This window comes from Vipera berus, assembly GCF_964194415.1.
Source record: "Vipera berus genome assembly, chromosome: 6".
NCBI classification, from domain to species: Eukaryota; Metazoa; Chordata; class Lepidosauria; order Squamata; family Viperidae; genus Vipera; species Vipera berus.
Window position 1 is genome coordinate 85,269,073 of NC_138208.1, and position 21,702 is coordinate 85,290,774.

Genomic DNA, 21,702 nt, shown 5'->3' on the forward strand with positions numbered 1-21,702 from the left:
AAAAACAATATTGCAGGGATAGTTTCAATGAAGCTACTTTACAATTACTGTATAGTCCTACATGAATTGTACCATGGCCTCAGTTTCAAGATGGGACCCCACCATCCTAACACAGATAGTCTTTGGCTTACAACCACAACTGAGCCCAAAATTTCCGTCGTTAAGCAAGACAGTTGTTAAGTGAATTTTGCCCCATTTTATGACCTTTCTTGCCACAGTTTTACATGAATCACTGCAGTGAAGTGAGACTTTGACTTTGCTTGCCAGAAGGTCGCAAAAGGAGATCGCGTGACCGAGGGACTCTGCAACCCTCATAAATATGAACCAGCGGACAAGTGTCTGAATTTTGATCACATGACCACGGGGATTCTGCAACGGTCGTTAAGTGCGGAAAACGGTCATAAGTCACTTTTTCCAGTGTCGTAATTTCAAGCGGTCACTAGATAAACTGTGTAAGTCGAGGACTATCTGTAAACTGTTTACAGCGTCTATTTATCAGTGTCTATACAGTGCTTCAAGGGGGCGGGTACCAGAAATAAAATACAGATAAAACTCTTCCCATTAACAGGACTGGGATCCAATAATTGTTTATTTCACGAGGTCTTTCAGTACAGCAACCTTACATGACTTCTGAATTCAAGGCCCTGTTCACTTCTACAGATAGCAAGTTTCCCCACAAAGAGGCAGGAAGCATTTAGGATAAGCGCACAACCTTAATTATAAAACACCTCCGACTTAACGCTCGCTCACTGTGGCTTCTCTGGCCATTCCTCCCCCCCCCCCTTTATATCCTACTTCCAGATATAATCCAGTGGCCCTCCTTCCCCTTTCAAGGGCTTGCAGAATAAATAATCTTAAAAGGCCCCTTTTAAGAAAAGAGAGGGGACTTTGAAAACTCTGCTGTGTTTTGTCTTTGTGTGCCAAAGTTTTCTTGGCTGTCCAAAAGCTCGCATGTAAGGCAAGAGAAGGGGGGGGGGGGAAAGCACAACCCCCCCACACAGTTGTAGGAAAGGGAAATGGAAAAGACACACTCTGTAACATTGCTAGGAATAGTCTGATTTGCAAAACAACGTCGTAACCCTAGAAATATTTTAATTACATTTGTTATTTTTGAACAGAGAACCGTTCAAGCTGATGATATACGAGCTGTTATTCTGACGCACAGCCAGCCAGTTGTCTGTATTACGATGTTTCTGAGGCCCACAGATTAGTATATTGGAACAATACGGGGAAGAATATGACGACCTCAAATGTTCAGGGGGAAGGTCTAAACTAATATCAAAATGTTTCATAACAAGACTCTAATGCCAAATGTGAACGTGGCCAACAAATGTGAAGCCAGCCAACAACAACCACCAAAAAAAAAAGGTGTGTGTGTGTGGGGGGGTGTCAACCTGTTCTCCAAAGCACCTGAAAGCAGGACAAGAAGCAACAGATGGGAACTAATCCACTAACCTAGAGCTAAGGAGAAATTTCCTGGCAGTGAGAAAAATCAACCAGTGGAACAATTTGCCTCCAGAAGTTGTGGCTGCTCAAGGACTGGAGGTTTTTAAGAAGAGATTGGACAACCATTTGTTCAAAATGGTATAGGGTTTCCTGCCTGTGTAGGGGGTTGGACTAGAAGACCTCCAAGGTCCCTTCCTATTCTTGTTATTCTGTTAATCGAAGAGATGGAAATGGCGAGGGGGCGGCCCTTGCATCCCTTCCAACTCGGTTATTCTGTTATCCTTGGCTTAATAATTAAAAAAGAGATAAATTAGGCAAGTTGTGGTCTATGGAATCTAAATTCTAGTAATAGAGTAATAATAAAAGAGCCATTTTGGTCTACTCTGGGGGTCCCAAACACCTGGTCCGGTACCGCCACCTTAGCAAAGTTATTTATTTACTTTTTTAATGTAGAAAGAGATTTTTATTTCTTCTTTTTCATCATTTTTCAGCTCACAAACTGCTCTCCCGTAACCAATTCCACAGCTTCAGATACAAAGAGTTTGAATTTTCCCAACTGCATCACTATGTGAATGCTCCAACACTGGAAGTTTTTAAGAAGAGACTGGACAGCCACTTGTCTGAAATGGTATAGGGTTTCCTGCCTGAGCAGGGGGTTGGACTAGATGACCTCCAAGGTACCTTCCATCATCATCATCATCATCATCATCATCATCATCATTATTATTATTAATAATAATAATTCCTAAAGAGCTGATCCAAAAACTTAGAACTAGAGTGGAAATGGGAGAAATACAATGGGTCTCTCTCTCTCTCTTTCACAAATAATGTCAGAGGACGGAGTAAATCAAGAATGAAGGGACAAAACCATGCTTTACATGGATATTTAGTGCAATAGCTTCATTCAAGGAGACAATCCTTCTGCCACTCCTGATTTATGTTAAAAAAGAAAAAAGCATCCAGGTTGCCATTAGAGCTTCCATGTTGCTGGAGAAAAAGCTTGCAGTTCCCCCAAAAAGCATTTATTCATTTCTGTCACTCAACACGGGCCAAAAGAATTAGGCACTTAGTGTTTCTCGCAGAAACCTGGTTGATTTAAAGCCAGCTGGTGCCCACGTATGAAGCGTACACATCTCCGCTGGGACAGCGATGTGATTTTTGGCTCACATTAACTATGACCTAACAGCAACCTCCAAGCCATCATTTGCAGAAACATAAATGCTCTGCTTACAGACCCACAACACGCATCCGATGTTAAAGGCTTTTAAAAAGACATTGTAAGGGTGTGTGGGAAAGGGCCTTGGAAGACAGGATGGAAGAGCCATAGCTTAAGCAGAATAACAGAGTTAGAAGGGACCTTAAGCCAACACAGTGCTAGGCTGCATTAACAGAGGGATAGAATCAACATCATGTGAAGTACTAATACCACTTTACAATGCCTTGGTAAGGCCACACTTGGAATACGGTGTCCAGTTTTGGTCACCACAATGTAAAAAAGATGTTGAGACTGGAAAGAATACAGAGAAGAGCAACAAAGATGATTAGGGGACTGGAGGCTAAAACATGTAAGGAACGGCTGCTGGAATTGGGTATGTCTAGTTTAATGAAGAGAAGGATGAAGGGCGACATGATAGTAGTCTTCCAATATCTCAGGGGCTGCCACAAAGAAGAGGGAGTCAAGCTATTCTCCAAAGCACCTGAAAGCAGGACAAGAAGCAATGGATGGAAACTAGTCAAGGAGAGAAGCAACCTAGAACTAAGGAGAAACTTCCTGACAGTTAGAACAATTAACCAGTGGAACAACTTGCCTCCAGAAGCGGTGAATGCTCCAACGCTGAAAGTTTTTAAGAAGAGACTGGACAGCCATTTGTCCGAAATGGTATAGGGTTTCCTGCCTGAGCAGGGGGTTGGACTAGATGACCTCCAAGGTCCCTCCCAACTTTTTTTTTTAATATATTTTTTTATTGAAATCATCCACAACTACATCATAACAATACATCGCAGTGCTTATTAAAATTCTTTTAAAAAAATACAAAACATAATAATAAACATTCTAATGATTTAGACAAGTTGCTGTTACATTGTATAATCAATCCTTCCCGTAACCATCCCTTTTTGTCAACCATTCATACCACGGTCTCCAAGATAAATAATAATCTGTATCCCCCTTATCTTTCAACAGCATGGTCAAACGGTCCGATTCCACACAATCAATAAATTTCTTGATTAACAGATCCTCGGGAGGACTAACAACTATTATTATTATTATTATTATTATTATTATTATTATTATTATTATTATTATTATTATTATTATTATTATTATATTATTATTATTATTATTATTATTATTATTATTTTGTTGTTGTTGTTGTTCCTCTGATTATTGGTTGTGCTCAACATATGACCACAGTGGAGCCCAAAATTGGCCATTGGTCAATTGTGAAAGGTAGGTTTACTCTGAACAGTTTACATCCACTGAGATACTATCTTTAACACTATTAAATATATCAACATCTGTCTTTCCCCCGGTCCTTGGGAAGGACTTGATAGGTGGATAAAAATACCAAACTCAATCTGAACATCTGGCTGACTGTGCGATGAACCATAATAATCTGGATAGGCAATGTGGCAGTACTTGGGGACAGCGGAATAGAAGAGAGAAAGACCTGGAGAAGATCACAAAATATAATATATATATACATAGAATGAAGGCTACTGCTAAACTTGTAAGCCGCCCTGAGTCTTCGGAGAAGGGCGGGATATAAATGGAATTAAAATAAAAAATAAAAATAAATAATCACCTGCAAATAGGAACAGAATGACTGTGGCAAAAGAAAGCAAACGAAGTACCAATAGTAACAAGCAACCTGGGTGAAATCCAAAAATGTCTGGAGCATCTCTTGAACACCATCGACATTGACAAATTCCCCATCAGTCAATAGCAAAAGGCAGCTTTACTAGGAACAGCTTACATCCTGCGATGATATCTGTAACACTATCAAACCTCCACATCGGCCTATGCCAGGTCCTTGGGAAGAACTCTAGAAGTGGACAAAAATGCCAAATCCAGTCTGAACAGCTGGCACAGCTGCGCAACCAGCTATAATAACAATAATTTTAAAAAGGAACATGGGATAGAGTTATTCTTTCAAAATTAAAACAAGGACATTCCCCTTGTACTTAAGACAGTCTCTAGTCTCCTTCTGAATATCTACTGAATATCTAATGCTTCTGAAAGAAGGGGCATTAGACCCAGAAAAGAAAGTTAAAAAAATGACCCATCCTTTCCATTTATTTACCTAACAAAATAGCAGCTTAGCCCAGGGAAGAGGTTTCTATGTTTCTGACTTGCGTAGCAACCAAAAGCAAAATGCTAAATATATTATTTAGGGACACACGAAATCCATTTTTTCCAGTCCCACACACTGACCTTGAGTCGCCTGGAAACATTTAAATCTCTTGGCAAATCCAAGGCATCTTCCATGTGCATTTTCCATCTCAGACACGCCCTGCCTAATTCTCCTGCATCTCCTGTAGGGCAGCCATGGAGAACCTTTCAGACTTGACACATCAAAAATTAGGGGAAATGCCTAAATTGACTCTGCTGGGATGTCACACTACACACACCAACAAAAGAGAAACATATTTCTTTCTTTCAATGAAAGATTGCAACAAAGATGATTAGGGGACTGAAGTCTAAAACATACGAAGAACGGTTGCAGGAATCAGGTATGCCTAGTTTAATGAAAAGAAGGACCGGGGGTTGACATAGTAGCAGTCTTCCAATATCTTAAGGCAGGGGTCTTCAAACTTGGCCCTTTTATGATTTGTGGACTTCAACTCCGAGAATTCCTCAGCCAGGCACGCTGGGTGAGGAATTCTGGGAGCTGAAGTCCACAAGTCATAAAAGGGCCAAGTTTGAAGACCCCTGTGTATTAAGGGGTTGCCATAAAAAAAGAGAGGTTAACCTATTCTCCAAAGCACCTGAAGGCAGGACAAGAAGCAACGGATGGAAACTAACCAAAGAGAGAAGCAACCTGGAACTAAGGAGAAATTTCCTGATTATTAGGACAATTAATCAGTGGAACAACCTACCTCCAGAAGTTGTGGGTGCTCCAACACTGGAGGTTTTAAGAAGAGACTGGACAGCCATTTGTCTGAAATGGTATAAGGCAGGGGTCTTCAAACTTGGCCCTTTTATGACTTGTGGACTTCAACTCCCAGAATTCCTCACCCAGCGTGCCTGGCTCAGGAATTCTGGGAGTTGAAGTCCACAAGTCATAAAAGGGCCAAGTTTGAAGACCCCTGGTACAGGGTCTCCTGCTTGATCAGGGGGTTGTTATCTGTTATTCTCCTATTCTGTTATATTTTATTTGTCTCCAAATTTAATATGTATTTATTTGTAAAATTTATTGGCTGCCCACCTTACTTCAGGGTAACTCGGGGGGGGGCTTGCACTCACAGAATAAAAGAAAAGAAGAAGAAGAAGAAGAAGAAGAAAAACCAAACGCAAACAACAAAGAAGCTTCAACCACAAACAGGACAACTAGGCAGTAGTAATTAAAAAAAATGTGTGTACAGAAAACAACAAATGACACATGTATCATTAACATTAATATTAATAATAAAATATCCACCCTGACTGAATGCTGAAAAATATATTTGAAATATCTGGTATGTTTTCCCTAGAGTTCTTCTAGTCTACCCACCTGTTTAGGCCAGAAACCCTATACCAGACATGTCAAACTTGCGACGTCACATGACATCGTGCAACGTATTGCGACGGTTTTGCCATGGCCGGCAATGGGGTGGGCGCGGCTTCCGGATGATCCGTCTGGCCCGCGGGCCGGCAGTTTGACACCCCTGCCCTATACCATTTCAGTCTCTTCTTAAAAACTTCCAGTGTTGGAGCATTGTGCCTCTTGCTATGAACTTGTCTGGTTCGTGACTATACGCCGAGGGGCACAGAACGCTGTTACCTTCCCACCCAAGTGGTACCTATTTATCTACTCGCCTTTGCATGCTTTTGAACTGGGCAAGAGCTGGGGCAAGTAACGGGAGCTCATCCCGTCGCACAGCATCTTTAATCACTGAGTCAATGTGCCCCCTTAGATGACCATTAAAGTCCCTTTCAATCCATATATTGTAAGAACTTTTCATGGGCTTTTCATGGTCTGAAGAACTGCGATTGATTCATGCTGCTATAAGAAGTTAACTTCCCACTGAGAAAGTCTAGAAGTGCAAGGACACAGAAACATGCCAATCTCCCCAGAAACTACAACCTGGAACTACAACTCCCACAGTCATTTGTGTTAGGCATGGAGTTTTATGATGTGCTTATCATAGGAAGATGCCAGGTTATTGACCCAATCAAGAGAGCATTCTGAAAACCAAAAGACTGTGTTATTTTAATCACATTTGAGTTAATCAGGATTGTTATTGGAAACCTTCTCATTTGCATCCCCTTTCCACCAATTCCTTTCCTTATCAAAGTAAAAAGGCTCAGAAAATTAAAGTGACTCTTGAACTCTCACCCCTGTTAATTTTTTATTAAAAAGTATGTTTCAAATAAGAGCCAGAGTTTCCACAGATTAATTTACCAATGAAAACAAATGGCACTAAAAAAAAGGACAACCCTGTCATTTTTTAAGGGAAATATTTTAAATTCCTGACTGTAGGAGCTGTAGAACAGACTGCCACATGAAGTGTTGAATTCACCATTGCTTGCTTCAATCAGGTTCTCTGTCAGTGATACTTTAATAAATCTTGCACTGATCAGGGGATTGTACTGAATAACTCCAAGATCCCATAAAGATAGATCTCAGCTACAACAGTTGTTTAGCGTTCGAAGACCAAAGATTCAACCTATCTAAAAAAAAAGGGGACTTACAACCTAGAACCAATGTTCCAATGGCCGGTGCACCCCTGAAGTCACATGACTGTCACATGACACCTTGGGCATTCAGCAACATGGTCTCATTTATGGCTGTTTACAGCATCCTGAGTTCACTTCCATTTTTTTGGCAAAGCTGCATCCCAAGCAAACAATGGCTTCACGCTAATGACTGCCACATTCACTTAACAACCTCTGCAAAAATATTGTAAACTTGGGCTGGTCACGTGACTGATTTGTTTTATGATCCTTACAACTTATGACCGTCAGGACTGTAATAGGCAGACTACCTTACCATCGTACCTGGAGGATTATCTACCTAACTCTGCTTATACAGCTCTATAAATATAAGCCATGACCTCACCTTTTCTTAACATATGCAAATATCATGCAAATCACTCTTCTCAACTTTAATTAAGCGTGTCCTCTTCTTAACAATGCCCAGTAATCACCTTGTTCCACTCTCCCTTCTTTATCTTTCACAAAATAGATCTAGATGAATTTTGCAACACCATTTTCTGTAAAAGCATTTCGATTTCTAGGAGGATAACCTTTATCTGTCTCAGCTTCCTCTCCATCTTAAATCACGGGTAGATTTGGGCCTGTAAAAGAATCCTTTTGCAGAAATGCCAAAAGTAAGAGGTGAACTAATTACTGGCAGAGCTGCTGAAGCTAAGAAATCACACTATGCTTTGTTCTTCCTTTGGTGCACATTAGCCATCATCCAAATTAAACGCATGACCTGCCGAGAACAGATCAGCAATTGTTAATCCCCAATCCTTTTCAAAAAGGGAGGTGAACATAATCCAACTTCAAGTTTACTGCTTCTTCTGTCTCAATAACCAGTTTTGATATGGCTAACCAATTAAGGTCACACATTGGATGCAACGAGAAGTTGAAATTCAAGAAGTTCTCCAAACATGACCTGAAAATCCCTGGGCTGGGATGCTAGCCTTAACTAAGAATTTTTCCCTATCCGCTTAACAACTTCCTATCTCTAAAAGTCCAAATATTTTAGATGGTATATAGATCAGGGGCCCTTTAAAGTTGGCACGCTGGCTGAGGAATTCTGGGAGTTGAAGTCCAGAAGTCATAAAAGGGCCAACTTTGAAAACCCCTGGTGTAGATCAATGTTTCTTAATCTTGGCAACTTGAAGAAGCGTGGACTTCAACGCCCAGAATTCTGGGAACTGAAGTCCATATATCTTCAAGTATCAGTGTAGCTCAGACATGTGGGGGCTCTTTCTACAGATCTGAGCTCTGAAGTTTACTGGTCCTTGTTCCTCTTCTTTTGAAGTAGTAGGGCATAACCTGATGTTCTTAAGCAGGGGTCTGCAAACTTGGCTCTTTTATGACTTGTGGACTTCAATTCCCAGAATTCCTCAGCCAGCCAGGAATTCTGGGAGTTGAAGTCCACATAAAAGGGCCATGTTTGAAGACCTCTGTTCTTAAGGAAGGGGATATAGAGGGAGTCCCATTCCAAGAAAGAAAGAAAGAAAGAAAGAAAGAAAGAAAGAAAGAAAGAAAGAAAGAAAGAAAGAAAGAAAGAAAGAAAGAAAGAAAGAAAGAAAGAAAGAAAGAAAGAAAGAAAGAAAGAAAGAAAGAAAGAAAGAAAGAAAGAAATTCTATATTTTCTTCAGCACCTCCCAGAATAGCCATTTTGTAACACGAGAGTTATCTCTGTTGTTGCTTGGTGTTGGAATTTTCAAGGTCACCTGTTTAAATCGCAGGCTAAGAATAAACACTCCTGGAGTTGTATTCTCACCTTTTCAGAAGATAAATAAAAAGTCTTAAGCAGCAGGCAATCGTCTGTTCTTGTCATTGTTTCTGTCCCCCACCCCATTTGCAGTGAAGAGCACACTGTCAACATCAAAACAACTTTTTCCAACTGAGTTTGGAAAAGATTCGCTCCTTTCTACAAGGAGGATGATCGCTTTTATGTTCTAATAAGATTTTCATGGCTTTAACAGTTAATAAAACCAGACTTGGGGGGGAACAGGGGGGGGAGGAATAGGGAGGGCAAGAAAATCAACATTAGTGTAATTGTTGTGCAGAGAAGGGTATCCCTGATCAAGGAACTACCAGCTCAGACAAATAGACAGCTTAAGAATCTAACAAGAAGAAAACAACACCCCCACCAACAATCACAGGGCAAGCCACTTGTACATAAACAGAGAGCAAACCCCATACTCATACTGAAGATGTTACCTAATTGGGTAATGAAATGTCAGCAAGAAAACAAGCCAGCTCAGAGAACACCAAGACTCTACAGTTCATCCCTGAGCTGCAAATATTCTCTTCTGTTGAAGATCTATCTATCTATCTATCTATCTATCTATCTATCTATCTATCTATCTATCTATCTATCATCATCCATTTATCCTGTCTGTCTCCCAGTTTGTCTGTCTCTCTTTAGGTCTCTCTCTCTCTCATATCTGTCTGTCTGTCTGTCTGTCTGTCTGTCTGTCTGTCTCTGTCTGTCTGTCTGTCTATGTATCTGTCTGTCTAGCTACCTACCAACCTACCTACCTATCAACTTATCTATCTATCATCTATCTATCTATCTATCTATCTATCTATCTATCTATCTATCTATCTATCTATCTATCATCCATTTATCCTGTCTCACAGTGTTTGTCTGTCTCTATCTCTTTCTCTCATATCTGTCTGTCTGTCTGTCTGTCTGTCTGTCTATCTATCTATCTATCTATCTATCTATCTATCTATCTATCTATCTATCATCTGTCTGTCTGTCTGTCTAGCTACCTACCAACCTACCTACCAACCTACCTGCCTATTAACCTATCTACCTATCAACTTATCTATCTATCTATCTATCTATCATCTATCTATCTATCTATCTATCTATCTATCTATCTATCTATCTATCTATCTATCTATCATCATCACCCATTTATCCAACCATCTAATTTGAAGACTGCTCATTTCACTTACAGAGGTGCATCTGTAGGTTTGCACATTGTCCTGCTTTAAACACTTGTACACAGGCCCTGATGGAAAACACGGTAAAAAACACGGTGATTCTAGCAGTCTTGTTTTGTGTTGTTCATTAACTTTTAATTGTTTCTTTTATTAAACATTGTTAGCCACCCAAAGGTGGGTAGGCTGTATCAAATCTAGTAATAAAAATGGCAAAAGAAAGTAAAGATAATACCAACAGGCTGTAATCCCAAAATATCTGGAGCATCACTTGAACATTACTGGCACTGACAAAATCTTCATCAGTCAATTGCAAAAGGCAGCTTTACTGGGAACAGCTTACATCTGCGACAATATCTTTAACACCATCAAACATCCACATCTGCCTATCCCAGGTCCCTTGGAAAGACTCACTATGAATAAAAATGCTAAATGCAATCCAAACATCTGGCTGGCTGTGCAACCAACCATACTGTAATAATAATTTCCAAATGTATTCAACTGACTTTACCTTAGAACGGCATGACTTTAAACAAACTCACTATCTGTCCAATGCAATTTGCTTCTTTTCAACAAAATGCTCAAACAGACTAGACCCAAACATTCTAATTTTCATTACTTTAAGCCTTGCTTTATCTTTGTGTTGCTTAGCAGAGGTTGTGTGAACTCAGCCGTTATTTGTCATGGCTTGGTGAATTGCCTGAAGGAAATCATTCTTATTTTTGAAAACTGAGCATGCTGTGTGAACATGGCTGCAGTCAGATCATATAAATGTAGTACAAGGCTCGGCAGAACTGGTGAGAATTGTGCTTTAGAGATGTGGGTTTAGAAGTGCCTATATATTTTAACATCCACGTTCATTCTCAAATCACAGAGGCTTTGTTTAAGGCAAAACGCTATGCTGATATGGCGAGTTTAGATGATCTTGCTAATCCAAAGGCAGAACAAACCATGTCTGGGCTTAGTAGCCATGGATCCATTCTATATTGTTTGTTGACAGACCTACTATTTGTAGGCCATTGGAAGGGGCCTCCAGTTGTGAAAACCACCCACCCACCAGAGTTATTCATTTACTAACTTGACTGAATTACAGATATAGTCCAACAGGCTAATACAAATTCATCATAGAACAGAATAACAAGATTGGAAGAGACCTTAGAAGTCTTCTAAACTTGGAGGTAATAATAATAATACTATTACATTTGGCAGGAACCTTGGAGGTCATCCAGTCCAACCCCTGCTCAGGCAGGAAACCGTATATCATTTCAGACAAATGGCTGTCTAATCTCTTCTTAAAAACTTCCAGTGTTGGAGCATTCACAGCTTCTGGTGGCAGGTTGCTCCACTGATTAATTGTTCTAATTGTCAGGAAATTTCTCCTTAGATCTAGGTTGCTTCTCTCTTTGGTTAGTTTCCATCTGCTGCTTCTTGTCCTGCCTTCAGGTGCTTTGGAGAATAGCTTGACTCCCTCTTCTTTGGGGCAGCCCCTGAGATATTGGAAGACTGCTATCATATCCCCCCCTCATCCATCTCTTCATTAAACTAGACATACCCAATTCCAGCAATTCTTTGACCCCTCTTTCAAAGCAGCGGTCCTCTCTATCCAAAATGTCTTTAAAGAAAAAAAAAACCAAGAAAGTCCAGTTGCCTGGTGAAAAAGCATCCTTTGGGACACCGATTAATTGTTCTCACTGACAGGAAATTTCTCCTTCGTTCTAGGTTTAACAATCTGTTTAATGTTACTTATTCTCCTGTCCTCAGGTGCTTTGGAGAATAGGTCCACCCTCTGTTCTCTGGGATGGCCAACCAAGTACTGGAAGATGGCTACTGATGCAAGAGAGGTATTTTGGAACACCTGGTATGGATGCACCTGGAACCATCTGATCATCCCAGATAACATTGAGCATCGCAGATAACAAATGATCTGTGCCAGGCTGAGCTTTCAAGCAAGGCTTATTGGTGATACCTGACCTTGCAAGCTTCCACTGCAGCATCAGTTGCCAAGGGTCTGAGTTTTGATCACGTGACCACGGGGATGCTGCAATGGTCCTAAGTGTGAAAACTGGACATAAATCCCATTTTTTCAGTGATTTCACTAAAGAAACCGTTGTAAGCCAAGGGGTACCTTATGGCCTAATTCTCAGTCTAAGTTAAGAAACTTCTGTTGTGGCCATTCCCCCCCCCCCCAGCTAAACCTCTTCTGCTCTTTGCAGAATAAAAGAGAGGGACATTTCCATGCCATCATCCCTCATTTTCTGAAACAACTTCCTCAGTCAAGATAACCTACCCTCAACCATCTAAGATCTGAATGACCAAGTGCTAAAGAACAGGCAACTTGGCTTCCTCAAGTTTAAGCTTTGTTCCTGATGCTGATTTCTCTCTCTCTGTCTCCCACCCAGCCTCTCAAACACTGTTTCTCAACTTTGGCCATGTGGTTGTTCACCAGAGCACCAGAGGGAAGAACGAGAAACAATGGTTGGAAACTGATCAAAGAGAGAAGCAACCTGGAATTAAGGAGAAACTTCCTGGCAGTGAGGATAATCAACCACTGGAATAGCTTGCCCCCAGAAATTGTGGGCGCTCCATCACTGGAGGTTTTAAAGAGGAGACTGGACAGTCATTTGTCTGAGATGGTATAGGTCCTCCTGCTTGAACAGGGGGCTGGACTAGAAGACCTCCAAGGTCCCTTCCAATTCCATTCCACTCCACTTATTCTATTCTATTCTATTCTATTCTATTCTATTCTATTCTATTCTATTCTATTCTATTCTATTCTATTCTATTCTATTCTATTCTATTCTATTCTATTCTATTCTATTCTATTCTATTCTATTCCCATTCCATATTTTCTATTGTATTGTATTGTATTGTATTGTGCTGTATTGTACTGTACTGTACTGTACTGTACTGTACTGTACTCTACTCTACTCTACTCTACTCTACTCTATTCTATTCTATTCTATTCTATTTTAAGATGGGTAGACTTCAACTTCCAAATTTCTGGGAATTGAAGTCCATGCATGTTGAAGTTGCCAAGGTCAAGAATATTGCTCCAGAGAAACCAAATGCTCATCCATAAGAACCCAAAGGTGCTTTTTTTTTTCAAAAGGCCACTGGACTTCGTTTTCCCTTGAAGACGTTTCACTTCTCATCCCAAGAAGCTTCTTAAGTTCTGACTGAACGGTGGAGGGATGGAAGGATTTATATTCCTTGGAGTCATCTGGTCGTTAGTACTCTTTCTGGGAATGATTAAGGCCACTGGAAGGTTTACCTGTGCCCTCGGGAGTCACCTGAATAGTGCAAGTGGGTGTGGAATCTTCCAGATGACTGCAAGGAATATAAATCCTTCCATCCCTCCACCGTTCAGATAGAATTGAAGAAGCTTCTTGGATGAGAAGTGAAAGGTCTTCAAGGAAAAACAAAGTCCAGTGGCCTTTTGAAAAAGAAACTTTGGGGCAACCATGACCTGCATGAGTGGGGATCTCCACAGGCATTCATCCATAAAGAAGATGGCTAGTAAACAAACCCACCATCAAGCTTGTAACAATGGCTATAAGGCCTCCCCAAAGTTGAAGGCCAGACCCTGGAAATCCTTCATTCTGGCTGAGCCTTTAAAACACACACACACACACACACACACACACACACACACACACACCCAAATAAGTACAAACTACTCCAATCATCATTGTATACACAGTAGGTCTGAAAACCTCTAAGGCAGGGCTCTTCAAACTTGGCCCTTTTATGACTTGTGGACTTCAACTCCCAGAATTGCTGAGGAATTCTGGGAGTTGAAGTCCATAAGTCATAAAAGGGCCAGGTTTGAAGGCCACTGCTCTATGGCAAATGGCAGCATTGAAGTAAATCCTCTACCCCACCTGAATCCATTCATACAACATCCTTTCTTAAGTGGGTTCCCAAAGTGTGCACAAAATCAACACAATCGTAAGCAATGCTGTGGTTTGTTTTTGTTCCTTCAAATGCCTGTCCACCTAGCCAAAACGTAGGGAGAAAAACTAACCAGCCGTGGGTTCATTTAAAAGATTGCACCAGGGATTTGAGAGTTTGTAAGCCCTGCCAGGCCTTAAAAATCCTTTGCAAAGTGGGGAGCCCTCCCAGAAATAAAAAATAAAAATAAAGTTGGCGTCAGGAAGTAAGTGAAATGGGGATTTTAGAATCTTTCTGCCACACACACGTTCAGTTTTCACCGGATGAGGGTCCAATGCATCTCTTGCGCTTTTCATCAAAAAATAAAAAAAATAAAATAGACACAAAATAAACTAATAAGATAAAATTAAAAAAAAATTCCAACAGCCAAAGAAGCAGAATATTTGGGTCTTCCAGTTTTATCCTACAAAAGCCATAGTTTCCCCAAATCTTCCAGGCAACTGAAAAAGAACGGAATGAAATATATATCGATAACAGCCGTTCAGGGCATCTTCTCTAAAAACCGTTCAGCTCAGCCAGCCGGAAAGTTTTTCCAACTTTCACTTTTTGACACGAAATCCTTTTCAGGGCTGGAAGAAAAACCACTTTCTCTCTCTTTAAGTCCTCCCCGTCCTCCTCTTCCCCCCCCAGCCCCCCCTCGCCGTTAGTAAAAATCTGTCTAGTGTCTCTTTCCCTCTCCCGATCTTAAAAAAGGAACTAATTGGAAACGGGGTTGGGGGGAGAAGGGGGGAGAGAAGAGGAGGGGGAGGAGAGGGAGAGGGAGAGGAGGGAGAGAGAAGAGAAGAGAAGAGGAGAAGGGGAGAGTTGGGGAGGGGGGAAGAGAGAAAAGAGAAGGGAGAAGGGAGAAGAGAAGGGAGAGAGAGGGAGGGAGGAAGAGGAGGAAAGGGGGGAAGACGAGGGGGAGAGAGGGAGGGAGGAAGAGAGAGAAGAGGAGGGAAAAGGGAGAAGAGAAGGGAGGGAGAGGGAGGGAGGAAGAGAGAGAAGAGGAGGGAAAAGGGAGAAGACAAGGGGGAGAGAGGGAGGGAGGAAGAGAGAGAAGAGGAGGAAAGGGGGGGAAGACAAGGGGGAGAGAGGGAGGGAGGAAGAGAGAAAGGAGAAGGGAAAAGGGAGAAGAGAAGGGAGGGAGAGGGAGGGAGGAAGAGGAGGAAAGGGGGGAAGACCAGGGGGAGAGAGGGAGGGAGGAAGAGAGAGAAGAGGAGGGAAGGGGGAGAAGGGGAAGAGGAGGGGGGAGGGGAAAGAGAAGTAGCGGGGTGGGGGAAGAGAGGGGAGGAATCTTAAATCTGAAAGTTCACAAAACTTCCCGGGGCCTAAGAGGTAACATGTCCCGCCTCTCCCCCTCGTGTTTGTGTGTGTGTGTGTGTGTGTGTGTGTGTGTGTGTGTGTGTGTGACTCCGTCCGACCGAGTTTGGTTTACTTCGGATTTACTCAGAAAGTGTGTGTGTGTGTGTGTGTGTGTGGTGTGTGTGACTCCGTCCGACCGAGTTTGGTTTACTTCGGATTTACTCAGAAAGTGTGTGTGTGTGTGTCGTGTGTGTGTGTCGTGTGTGTGACTCCGTCCGACCGAGTTTGGTTTACTTCGGATTTACTCAGAAGAAGCCGGGTCCGGCGGAGCTGCCAGCGCGCGCGAGAGAGAGAGAGAGAGAGAAAAAAAAAGAAAAGCAGGAAAATCAACTTTACCTTAAAACTTTCCAGCTTTTCCCAGGGTCCAAGTCGGGGAGGATAGAAACCATCGTTCCCTCTCTCTCTCTCTCTCTCTCTCTCTCTCTCTCTCTTTCCGTTTAAAGGCCACCAGCGGCTTCGGAGATGCGGCCGGCAACTGGGGCGCTCCGCTGGGCGGGAACCGGGACCGCCAAAAAGCCCAAAGCGGCCGAGAAAGGAAGGAGAAAAGCAGCGCGGACTCGGCGCCTTCCTCCGCCTGGCTTGCTTGCTTGCTTCTGGCGAAGGAAGGGAAAGGAGCCGGGCTGCGTCTCCCTGCTTGATCAAAGCACCGCCGCCGCCGCTTCTCCGGACTTTCTCTCTCTCGCCTTTGGGAAAGAAAAGCCAGGGGGGGGAGGGGGAGCGCTGCCCTTTCGCCTCGCCTCGGCCTCCCCGCACCGGACGCCTCTGCAGCCGGCAGGCCCGGGCGAGGCTCAACCCGGAGCGGATCGCCGCCCGCCGAAGGGTCGCTGTTGGCCGGGCTGGGCTGGGGGAGGGGAGGGGGGGAGAGACAGGCTGCTCTCCAGACGGCCGGACTTTCCGGCTCAACAACGGGGATCAGAGGGCAGAATTTAGGGGGGGGGGGTGTCTGTGTGTGTCTGTGTGTCTCCCCGGTTTTGTGACACTCTAAAAACTCAGCCATCCTCTTCTCTTCTCTTCTCTTCTCTTCTCTTCTCTTCTCTTCTCTTCTCTTCTCTTCTCTTCTCTTCTCTTCTCTTCTCTTCTCTTCCCTTCCCTTCCCTTCCCTTCCCTTCCCTTCCCTTCCCCTTCCCTTCCCTTCCCTTCCCTTCTCTTCTCTTCTCTTCTCTCCCTTCCCTTCTCCCTTCTCCCTTTTTATTTTCACTCTTCTCTCTTCTTTTTACTCTCTCTCTTCTCTTCTCTTTTTACTCTTGATCTTCTCTTCTCTCTTCTCCTCTCTTCCCCCTTCCCCTCCTCCCTTTTTATTTTCACTCTCTTCTTTTTACTCGATCTTCTCTTTTTGCTCTTGATCTTCTCTTCTCTCTTCTCCTCTCTTCTCCCTTCCCTTCTCCCTTTTTATTTTTACTCTTGTCTCTTCTTTTTACTCTTCCTCTTTTCTTTTTACTCTTGATCTTTTCTTCTCTTCTCTCTTCTCCCTTCCCCTCCCTTCTCCCTTTTTATTTTTACTCTTCTTTTTACTCTTTCTCTTCTCTTTTTACTCTTGATCTTTTCTTCTCTTCTCTCCTCTCCTCTCCTCCTTTCCCTTCCCTTCCCTCTTTTTATTTTTACTCTTCTTTCTTCTTTTTTACTCTTCTTCTCTTTTTACTCTTGATCTTCTCTTTTCTTCTCTTTTTTCTCTCCTCTTTTCTCTTTTCTCCTCTCTTCTTTTCTCTTTTTATTCTTCTCTTTTCTCTCTTCTCATCTTTTCTTATCTTTTCTCTTCCCCCCCCCCACCCAACATTTGAAGTTTACCTCAGCCTGGTTCTTTCTACTTTTGCAGCAGGCTTCCGATTTGTTAATTTTCAAAGGTGCAATAGTCTGACCATACATCACTAATGTTCTTAAGTGGGGAAAAGTCACCCCACCACACACACACCTCCAAAAAAGGAGCTTGACACCTGGATGCCTCCAACTTTCTAGGTTGTCACAATATGTGGGACTCAGTTAAAATGGGGTTGGGAGAAAGAAGATGAGCAACATTGTCCTGGTTACTAATATGAACAAAAGACCACCTAGAAATGGCATGTTTTGGGGGCAGGCTGATTAATGATTACGTGCCATTGACTCAATGTTGACTCTTAGCCATCACATAGGTGGATATTCTCCAGGCCCATCTGTCCCTCACCTGGTCTTTCAGGTGTTCTACTGTTACCCTCATTGCCATGGTAACTGTGTCTGTCCACATGCTGCTGGTCATCCTCATCTCTTCTTTCACTTTTCCCAGGATAATGGACTTCTCTGAGGATTGTATGGCTTGCCTGGATTATGTACCAACGAAGTGTCAGCTCTTAGCAATGACATAGACACATGATGTATCCTTAACCTGGTCTTGCAGGTCTTCCAAGGTGCCTTCATCACCACTGTAGCTGAGTCCATCCACCTTGCTAAGGTCTTCATTCTCCTTCCACGTTTCCTAGCATTACAGACTTATCTAGAGAGTTAGGTCTTCACATGAGGTCTCCAAAGTGGGATCCTTTGAACCTTGTCCTTTGTGCCTAAATTGAGGGCTCTAGGGTGATTTGTTTGAAGATCCATGAGTTGGTTTCCTTGGCTTTCTTCTCTAACACCAATGTTCAAAACCATGAATACTCTAAATATGAGCCAGCCGTGTGCTGCAGCTGCCAAAAAAGCCAACACTGCATTAACAGAGGGATGCCAAAAAAGCCAACACTGCATTAACAGAGGGATAGAATCAAGATCACGTGAAGTGTTAATAACATCTTACAAGGCCTTGGTAAGGCCACACTTGGAATACTGCATCCAGTTTTGGTCACCACGATGTAAAAAAGATGTTGAGACTCTAGAACGGGGCTCTTCAAACTTGGCCCTTTTATGCCTGGCTGAGGAATTCTGGGAGTTGAAGTCCACAAGTCATAAAAGGGCCAAGTTTGAAGAGCCCTACTCTAGATTCTAGAAAGAGTACAGAGAAGAGCAATAAAGATGATTAGGGGACCGGAAGCTAAAACATATTTATTTATTTATTATTTATTTATTAATTTAATTTGTATACCGCCCTTCTCCCTAGGGACTCAGGGCGGTGAACAGGGCAATACATAAAAAGTAGATACAAAAATTAAAATTATTATTAAAACATGATTAAACAATGCCCATAAATTAATACAAATTTAAAATTAAAGTCGTTTATAAAAATCCCACCCCGTCCCATCAGGCCAGGCCAGTTAGAACGCAGTATTGCAAACTAACTCTGCCCACAGCCAGGAGTTTGATTCTGATTGGCTCAAGGTTGACTCAGCTTTCCATCCTTCTGAGGTTGGTAAAATGAGGACTCAGATTGTTGGGGACAATAGGCTGACACTACAAACAGCTTGGAGAGGGCTGTAAAGCACTTTGAACTAGTATGTAAGTCCAAGTGCTATTGCTAGTGCTACTGGTAAAACCCCCAACATATATTACACAGCATAATCAATGAATCCTACCCATTGTTGACCACTGATGACAACTACAAATAAAACGCTGGAAAGGGAAATTGAGGCAAAGTCAACATTTAATCCAGTTTGACTCTTCATAGTTTCATAAGTACAGCCATGTAGCATTTACGTGATAGATAAGGAACATCTCCACCTCTGAAGATTGAATTCTAAATTAAATTCTTCCCTCTTTTTTTTCTTGCAGATCCAAAAACATCTACAAATAATATTAACATATATTCCAAAAAGTTGTTATGTACACTAAAACCTCAGTTTAATGGACCGTGGGGAGCGGGTGTCAGCTAAATCCAATTTTGTACCATTTGGATCAATTTATGTCATTTCTGTAATTATAAAATTGACATCCTTGGTGTCATTTGCTGTAAATCCTCAGTATAGCAGGCTATCTTTTTATTTAATGGAGGAAGCCTTGAGTTAATTCATTTGGGCTAATAAGGAGAATGCAAAAATTAAACGGAGGCCAGTAAATAATAAAAAAAAATCTCAAATCTTGACTTTTTTATCTAGGTAAAGTTTGCAGTTGGCTTCAGTCATATGAGTTATTTTTTTAACTATTTCTCCTCTGATGTGTTTGGATATTTATTTTATTTATTTTAATTTTTTATTTTAATTCCATTTATATCCCGCCTTTCTCCGAAGACTCAGGGCGGCTTACAAGCTTAGCAGTAGCCTTCATTCTATGTATATGCCTGCTTATTAGGGCTTTCACACACACCCCAAGCGGCATTATTACAAAGTCAGCTTATTGCCCCCAACAATCTGGGTCCTCATTTTACCTACCTCGGAAGGATGGAAGGCTGAGTCAACCTTGAGCCTGGTGGGACTCGAACCTGCACTAATTGCAGGCAGCTGGTGTTACTTAAGGAGGCATTAGCCCACTGCTCCACCAAGGATATGTATGTATATTTTGAATCAGTTATGTCTCTCAGCAGTTCTCATCAAACAGTTCTCATCAAAGTAAACCAGGCAAAAAATCTAATGACTGTATTTGTACACTCAACTGGTTATTATTTCATCTTTAGCTTGTTTCAGTTTAGTTTAGGCTAAAGGTATGTGTGATTTCATCTAAAGCAGGGGTCTCCATACTTGACAACTTTAAAACTTGTGAGCTTCCAGAATTTTTTCATTCAGCATCCAGTTTTTGTTGCTGCAATGTAAAAAGAGATGTTGAGACCCTAGAACAGACATGTCAAACACAAGGCCCGGGGGCCGGATGCGGCCCGCGAAGTGGTTTCATGTGGCCCGTGAAGCCATCCTGGAAACAGTGAGGGAACGGCCCCCACTGACTTGGCCCTGGCCCAGAGACCCTCCTTCTGCCAGAGACCCTCAGATCTGTCCCACTCCAGCCCAGGCCCCCATAGGCACCCTTGATGCCAACGATGTAGAGCTGGCCACGCCCACCCAGTAGGCCATACTCACTCTAGCCACGCCCACCCAGTAGGCCACGCCCACCCTGGCCATACCCACCCAGCCCCCTGAGGGCAACCGCAATGCTGATGCGGCCCTCAATGAAATTGAGTTTGACACCCCTGCCCTAGAAAGAGTACAGAGAAGAGCAACAAAGATGATAAAGGGACTGGAGGCTAAAACATACAAGGAACGGTTGCTGGAATTGGTTATGTCTGGCTTAATGAAAAGAAGGACTAGGGGTACATGATAGCAGTGTTCCAGTATCTCAGGGGCTGCCCCAAAGAAGAGGGAGTCAAGCTATTCTCCAAAGCGCCCCAAGGCAGGACAAGAAGCAACGGATGGAAACTCATCAAGGAGAGAAGCAACCTAGAACTAAGGAGAAATTTCCTGACAATTAGAACAATTAGTGGAACAGAAGCTGTGAATGCTCTAACACTGGAAGAAGAGATTGGACAACCATTTGTCTGAAATGGCATAGGTTTCTTGCCTGAGCAGGGGGTTGGACTAGAAGACCTCCAAAGTCCCTTCCAACTCTGTTATTTTCTTATTCTGTAGCTAGTTGAAGCTGAAGTCCACACGTCTGAAAGTGGCCACGTTTGGAGACGCCTCATCTACAGTGTTATGTTTGTACATTGACCCACTCCTACTTATCTAAAATAGAGAAAATCATAGAAAATGAAGAAGCTAAAATGCTCTGGGACTTTAGCAGACACGTACCCATCACATTACACTGAGATTTAACCATTGTTGATAAGAAAGACAAAAAATAAAAAGTCTGGATAATGGACGTTGTTATGTACTGAGCTTTTGAGGCAGCAGTTAACATGGCGGGAATAATGGGTTCAATCTGTTTGGCTGTTCAGAGCTTGTGGACTATATATATTGTGCAACGTTACCCCAAAGCCCCAGTACAGTTCAGTCTTAGTTACAATAAAGCTATGTTGCTTCTGTACTCATCTGCCTGGCGTCTTCCCTGCTCTTCAGAACCCACAAGACAACAGACGTGGCACTTTCTGAAGACCGCAGAATAGAAGAGAAAGAACTGGAGAAGATAACAACGTACAAAAAACTGCAAATAGAAGTAAAATAACCGGGGCAACAAAAAGCAAAAGTAGGATCAATAGCTCGCTGCCTTGGGTGCAGTCCAAAAATATCTGAAGCTCCGTTTGAACATCATCGGCTTTGACCAAATCCCCATCAGTCAATTGCAAAAGGCAGCTTTACTCAGTGGTGGGA

At 42.4% G+C, this 21,702-nt stretch overlaps 1 protein-coding gene across 4 annotated transcripts in view; it reads right to left on the minus strand.

Moving 5' to 3' along the window:
* CELF2 (CUGBP Elav-like family member 2) overlaps positions 1-17,833 on the minus strand; it is a 634,914-nt gene extending 617,081 nt beyond the window's left edge. For all 4 annotated transcript variants that reach the window (XM_081330781.1, XM_081330780.1, XM_081330779.1 and 1 more), the window contains exon 1: positions 15,911-17,833. In XM_081330781.1, coding sequence (XP_081186907.1) covers positions 15,911-15,963 — 53 coding nt within the window. In that variant the 5' untranslated portion in view covers positions 15,964-17,833. The remainder of the gene's footprint in view (positions 1-15,910) is intronic.
* Positions 17,834-21,702: the final 3,869 nt, after the last annotated feature.